This window comes from Chiloscyllium plagiosum, unplaced genomic scaffold, assembly GCF_037043375.1.
Source record: "Chiloscyllium plagiosum isolate Xiang-an unplaced genomic scaffold, Cpla_swu_hap1 HiC_scaffold_14, whole genome shotgun sequence".
Lineage (NCBI taxonomy): Eukaryota > Metazoa > Chordata > Chondrichthyes > Orectolobiformes > Hemiscylliidae > Chiloscyllium > Chiloscyllium plagiosum.
Genome location: NW_028270152.1, coordinates 40,487,547 through 40,494,470, shown reverse-complemented (window position 1 = coordinate 40,494,470; position 6,924 = coordinate 40,487,547). Strand labels below are relative to the sequence as shown.

The 6,924-nt window shown below is 35.5% G+C and overlaps 1 protein-coding gene across 4 annotated transcripts in view; it reads right to left on the bottom strand.

Annotated features, from left to right (window-relative positions):
• Positions 1 to 442: 442 nt before the first annotated feature.
• Positions 443 to 6,924, bottom strand: part of LOC122559033 (monoacylglycerol lipase abhd6-A-like) — a 75,684-nt gene continuing 69,202 nt past the window's right edge. For all 4 annotated transcript variants that reach the window (XM_043708182.2, XM_043708184.2, XM_087994353.1 and 1 more), the window contains exons 8-9: positions 5,661 to 5,761; positions 443 to 3,128 (exon numbers count right to left, since the gene is read on the bottom strand). In XM_043708182.2, coding sequence (XP_043564117.1) covers positions 2,946 to 3,128; positions 5,661 to 5,761 — 284 coding nt within the window. In that variant the 3' untranslated portion in view covers positions 443 to 2,945. The remainder of the gene's footprint in view (positions 3,129 to 5,660; positions 5,762 to 6,924) is intronic.

The window sequence follows — 6,924 nt, the reverse complement described above, 5'->3', positions numbered from 1 at the left end:
GTTTACTACTTACGTACCAACCCGAAACCTTTTTGCAAACACTAGTGCTTATATTTAATCTGGTGCTTAAGTACAAATAAACATACAAAAAAAAACTGTTACAATTTGCTGTTAATTTACCTACTTAAAGGTGCTTGCTGAGGAGATGCAAAGGCTAAATACTTTATTCGATATTGGATACCTTAGGGGCTTTTACAGGTAAAATGAGTTATGTAATGTAACACTCATGTCCACTCACAAGAGAGAGAATATGGGTTGGTGTTTGAGATAAACTCTGAAGGATAAGTCCATGCTAACACACTTGGACCATTTGAGAAGTCATGAAGCTATGAGACACTGAAGAAAAAAGAAGAATAAAGACAACTGGAGATTTAAAGATACTTAGGATGAAATGTAAAAATGTGTGCAAGGAGTGAATTCATTACAGAAAGCAAAACAATGATCAGGAGATTTATTTTTATTTTTGTTCTATAACATGCATATTTAAAATTATTCCTGTACATTAACTGGATGTAATCAAATGGAAGAAGTTCAAAAAAAAATTATTTTCATTCCTCGTTTCAACAAACTTGTACTCTAAGGTACAGCATTATTTACTCATGTACCTAAATAATGCAAATGTCAGTCAGGGAGCTTAAACACTTGCTAGCATCTGCAACATATATTGAATTATAAGGCTGAACATAAATTTTTCAAAGAAATCTCATTCATAAATCCTGACCTTGTGAAAAATAACCAATTATGTCCCCATCAGATTATTCCGGTAAGCAAGCTGATTTTCTTCAAATAGTCTATTGGATATCTTTTCCAGTTATACCTTTGCCTTATTCACAAATCTGCAATAAACAGGATAGTTAACAATAGGAAGGCTGGGTTCTTCACTTCTGTGGCCCCTGACCATTCATTTATGCTACATCATTTTAATATTTTCAATCAGAAAAGTTCTAAAATTAAAGGATATTAATCATTTTATTAAATTAGCACTTAGGCTGAGAAAGATAAACAATAAATAAACAAAGAACTGGAAATGCATTGTGTATAATTAGTAACTTAGTACAACTTAGCAAACCCGGGATAAGCAAGACAAATTTTCAAAATACAAACCTTTCCCAATTCACGCAAAAAGATATTGGCTCTAGAAAGTCACTCCATAGGATACAATCTTTTCCATGATGTATATTCTTATAGACTGTAAGTGTACCCACCCATTGTACCACATTCAAAAGCAATATGCTTATGACAGAGAGTCAGAGGAAGAAGGAAGAAACTACTTTTTCTGACAGTTCTACTTTCATTCCTTGGTCACAGAGATGAAAAGATATTACAGAACTCAGTTTTAGAAAGCAATGCTAATATTAACATATTTCCAAAGTTTTCAGGAAAAGTTAGTTTTTTATGGAAAAACTGTTTACTTAAAATATTCATGAACAAAAGCATTTCAATCTCAGTTAAACATTTTAGTATTCCCAGTAAACTATAACACTTCCCATTTGACTTAGAACATCCTCATACTTATTGATCTTTCCTGCAGATTTCAGTACCATGAACTGAATTCCCGTCAACATCAGTTGCTGAAATGGAGCACAATGAGGGCTGCTGTTCTAACCTGTTTTGAGGTGCAACGCTCATAGTCATAATCCAAGAATTCAAGAGTTAGTGCAATTTGCCAAATAATTGTAGACAAATTCAGCTGAGGCATTATTCCTTTCTCAACACTCATGGGATTCCAGCATTTGACTGCTAAAACAATTAAACTTGTTTCTACAATTTAAATGTGATTGTTCATCATGGGAATATTGGTGCATCACAAATGTTTTACATATATTTATTATAATAGCAGTGGAATTCACAGAATTCATAAGTCATTCGTAGAATAAAGAAATGATAACCACGATACCTTACTCATCACCGAAAACAGCTTTCGCCAATTTGTTTAAAGATCTACAGTCATCTCAGTTGAGCCAAATAACAGAAGGGTAGGGAAAAGTCTAAACAATGAACTAACGCAGATTTGTGGATAAAGTAGCACCTTACTTCTTGGTAATATTCTTCACATAAATATTTACTTGTAAGATTAAAATTTACTATGAAAGACTCCTACTTCTGAAGGTGTATCCTAAGTGAACATTTTTATTGTTCGATTCACTGACTTCATGAAATCTGTCATGAAATAATCTGGTTTATTTATAAAATACTAAACTGAACCAATGTGTTAAACCTCAAATAAATAACAACGTTTGTGTAATGTATTAGTTATTTCCCAGCTTATCGTATGTTAAAGCAGATATTATGCAACATTGTGTTCACGATGTTTATTACTGTAGTGAAGTTTAGCAATTGTTTCAGAGGAAATTTTATAATACATTGTTACAAACAAATAGCCACTCAAATGCAAATTCCTATCAAAATGACATTAAAATATCCATTAAACAGTATTGATAGCAACTGTACCTTCCCTTCAACATCATTGTTGAAAAAGTTACTACTAACCACAAAAGCTTTGAAACCACCTTCTACAGATTTAAATAACCAAGCAATCAAAAAATTTTCTAAATTACATATTTAATAAATTATGCTAATGATTTGTGAATTTTATGAAACTGGTCTTGAACTGAAAAATGGGAAATATTGCATTGCTATTTGCATCAAATGGTGAAATATAGACTGCCAAAATGAAGATCAAACGAGTGTGGGAAATCTGGCAAAGAACAGCATTTTTCTGAGATTTATGTTCCTTTTTATATACCGCATGCATATAGTTTCTGGCAATACTCTGTGTCTTTCAAAATTGTGTATGTGTTTTGAAAGCACTACCAAATATTAATGCTCTTAACAGATGAAATTGCGGCATCAACATTCATTCAAGTCATTTTGCTTCCTGGGGAATTACTACAGCATCACATTTTATTTGCAATCCAAAGCAATACAGTTTCCATTTATAAATGTTAGGCTAACTTCTTATTGCTTTCTGATCTTGTGTTTTGCAGGGAAGCTGAAAACTCCAGGATAATTTTAGCACTTTTACGGGGCCGCTCCATCACCACAGAATGGCCACAGTTTTCCAAGAGATCCACTCTACAGCCAGGAATATTATCAGCAAGGACTCCAGCTCCTGAAACATCCAGTACCTAGGGACAGGAAGAACATGGAACAGGAATCTTTAGATCCCAGCAGGAGAGCCGTATAGTGAAATGAGCACATTGGTTGAATGACTCCTGATGATGAAATTACCAGCAGCATTCTACTTTTTGTCCTTATCAGGCAAATTATTTTTTTAAATAAAGAAGTAAACTTCATTTTTAGTTGATGCAAAGATCACGAGACAATACAAACATCTCCATCTCTCATTGCCTAAATGTGGCAACATGTAACTACATAATTTCACATTATGCTGTCCCTTTCATCCTGAAGAAGGGCTCATGCCCGAAAAGTCGATTCTACTGCTCCTTGGATGCTGCCTGACCTGCTGCGCTTTTCCAGCAACACATTTTCAGCCTTTCATCACGCAGGTTGGTCAACTATCCATATGGTCATTTTGTGACATTTAGTCTCTCCAAGAGTTTCATATTGATTTGCATGTTTTAGACCATTTTAATCACTTTGCACAGGGCCTTTTTATCTGTCAAAAAATGATTTGCTTTTTCTCACAAGAATTCTCTGTGGTGCACTCATGAGGGTGTAGAAGGATGGGTTAGTAAATTTGCGGAAAACACTAAGGTCAGTATAGTTTTGGACAGTGCAGAAGGATGTTGCAGGATACAGAGGGACATGGATAAGCTGCATAGCTGGGCTGAGAGTTGGCAAATGGAGCTTAATGCAGAAAAGTGTGAGGTGATTCACTTTGGAAGGAGTAACAGGAATGCAGAGTAATTGGGAAAATGGTATTCTGGGTAATGTAGATAAGGAGAGAGATCTCAGCATCCAGGTACAAAGTTCCTTGAAAGTTGTCACCCACGTTGATAGGGCTGTTAAGAAGGCATACAGTATGTTAGCTTTTATTAGTAGAGAGATTGAGTTTCGGAACCATGAGCTCATGCTGCAGCTATACAAAACTCTGGTGCAGATGCACTTGGAGTATTGTGTGCAGTTCTGGTCACCGCATTATAGGAAGGATGTGGAAGCTTTGGAAAGGGTAGAGGAGATTTATTGGGATATTGCCAGGTATGGAGGGAAGGTCTTATGAGGAAGGGTTGAGGGATTTGAGGCTGTTTTCGTTAGAGAGAAGGTTGAAAGGTGACTTAATTGAGACATATAAGATAATCAGAGGGTTGGATAGGTTGGACGGTAGTCACATCCTTTTCCTAGGATGATGATGGCTAGCACGAGGAGTAATAGCTTCAAATTGGGGGGTGATAGATATAGGACAGATGTCAGATGTAGTTTCTTTACTCAGAGTAGTAGGGGCATGGAATGCACTGTTTGCAACAGTTGTAGACTCACCAACTTTACAGGCATTTAAATAGTCATTGGATAGGCATATGGATGAGAATGGAATAGTGCAGGTTAGATGGGCTTCAGATTGGTTTCATAGGTCGGCGCACAGACCGAGGGCCGAAGGGCCTGTACTGCGCTGTAATGTTCTATGTTCTATCTGCTTCCTTAACCTGCTAGTTTGTACTGCTTTCAGGTTAAATGTCACATGGACCAGTATTTTTTATTATCCAAGAAAAATACAGTTGAGCCTTTTAAAACTAATGCAAACTTTTCAGTTCTTTACAAACATTCTTCAAAAGGATACTGACTTTCAAACTAAATTACAATTTTTCCTTACTGTACTGCTTTTTGGTCAAAAACTCACACTAAATTCCAATTTAGATTCATTTAATAATGAATTGCAACAGATCTGATTCTCAAACATTTACATAAGAATTGAAATCCTAAATATGTAACTAATTTTACTTTCAAACTAATGATGGACCAATGACTCTTAATTGATCCTGTCAGAGATGTGTACTTCACCTACATTGTCTTGGATCATAATAATACTATGAGCACTCAGCTGCAAATCAGAGAAATGTTGCTATGTATAGAATTCCATCCTGCAGGAATCCTTTTATTCAGGAGAGCAGGAGAGAAAAATTGGAGGGAAGTAATAATTTATTTATTACTTATGTCATGGTTGAGTTCAGAATTATGTTCATCATCATAATATTGTCTGAGGATGGTATTATGAAATGATGTCAGCTTTGGTTCTGTGGTAACAACGTCACCTCTAGAGTCATAAAGCTAATTTTAGTCCAATTACCAATTACACAGTATATAGTCTAGAATATTTAATTGCAGTACTGAACAAGTCTGCTGTTTAAGATGGATGTAAAAGTTCACTGGCATTATTTGAATAAAAGAAGAGCCCTCCCACTATTCTGGCCAACATTTGTTTCCCAGTCAATTTTACTAAACGGGTTGACTGGTTTTCTATCTCATTGCAGTTTCTGAAACCTAGCCATGCACCAACTGGCAGCCATGCTTCACTTTCAAACATCCCATGGTTGTGAAAACTACTGTTCAAGTGATTTCCTTCTTTTAATAAAAAGAGTGCCAATAACTTTTGCATTTAGATTAAAGTTATGAATACAAATATCTGAACATTGAGTTTCAGCGTGTTGTTAGGCCAGTAATATAACGCCGAAGTAATCTGAACATCATAATTATTTAGTTACCTGGTCCTGCTTTCCCCAAATGACCTGGGTTGGAGCTCTGATGAATTTCATGTTTTCCTGCAAAGTGTGTCTTGAGTTTTCTCCAACTATTTCCAGAAACACTGTCAATTGTCATAGGAGATAGAATTGAAAAAAAAACCCACAAAATTAAAGTCTTAACTATGAGATGTTTAAGCTTAGTATTATAAAGGGTTTTGACAAGAGTCAACTTTTAAAGTATATTTCACTTCTTTCGATGAGGAGGTCGGTTACAAATATGAATGATTGACACAAAAAACAAAAGTCCACAGTTTGACTGAATAGCAGTGAGATTAACAGGGCTCGCTGTTATTTATGCAAATAATATACCAACTTCAGGTGAGGGGCAGATTGATGGTTAAAAGAAGAAATACAAAGTTTGCTTTTTGGAGATGCACTGATGTACTGTTAGTTTGCAAAAACACTACTGCATCAATGAAAAGAAAGGTTGTAATAACAGTCTGGCTTATTAAAATGCTTTCAATGGCATGAAATTGCTGTATTTGCATAACAGTTGCAAACTAAACTTGCTGCAGCAAATTAGAATAGGCTGGTTTAATGTTATGTAAAGGAAACATTTTTACAGCCATATAATATGCTTCAATACCAGACTGATTCCTGGCATGGCAGGACTGACATTTAGTATTATATTTGCTGGGGTTCAGAAGAGTGAGGAAGGATCTCACTGGAACCTTTAAAATACGTATTCGATTAGACAGGGTAGATGCAAGAATGATGTTTCCAATGGTGGGAAAGTTCAGAACCAGGGATTCGAGTTTAAGAATGGAATATAATGTGGGACAACGCAGAAAAATGTTACACAGAAGAAATGGGGATCCTTGTCATGAATCACAAGAAGCTGGAATCCAGGTTCAGAAGGGAATAGAGAAGGCACATTGACTGTTGCCTTTTTTTTCCCCAATGACACATGTTAAACTAACAGGCCTAAACGTAACTACTTTTTGTCTCCCTCTCTTTGAATAAAAGATATTACATGGGCAGTTTTCAAATCCCCTTGGACTTTTCCAGAATCTAAAGATTCTTGAAAGATTACTACTGGTACATGTTTGTTGCTACTTCCTTTAAAATTCTGGCAGAGATTTGTTGGAATTTAGTCCCCTTAGTTTTCCTAGTAATTTTTTCCTCTACTGAATATTATTGTACTTATTTCTTCTCTGCCTCCAACCTTTAACTCCTTGAATATTTCACATTTGTGAAATGGTATTAGCATCCTCTGTCTTGAAGT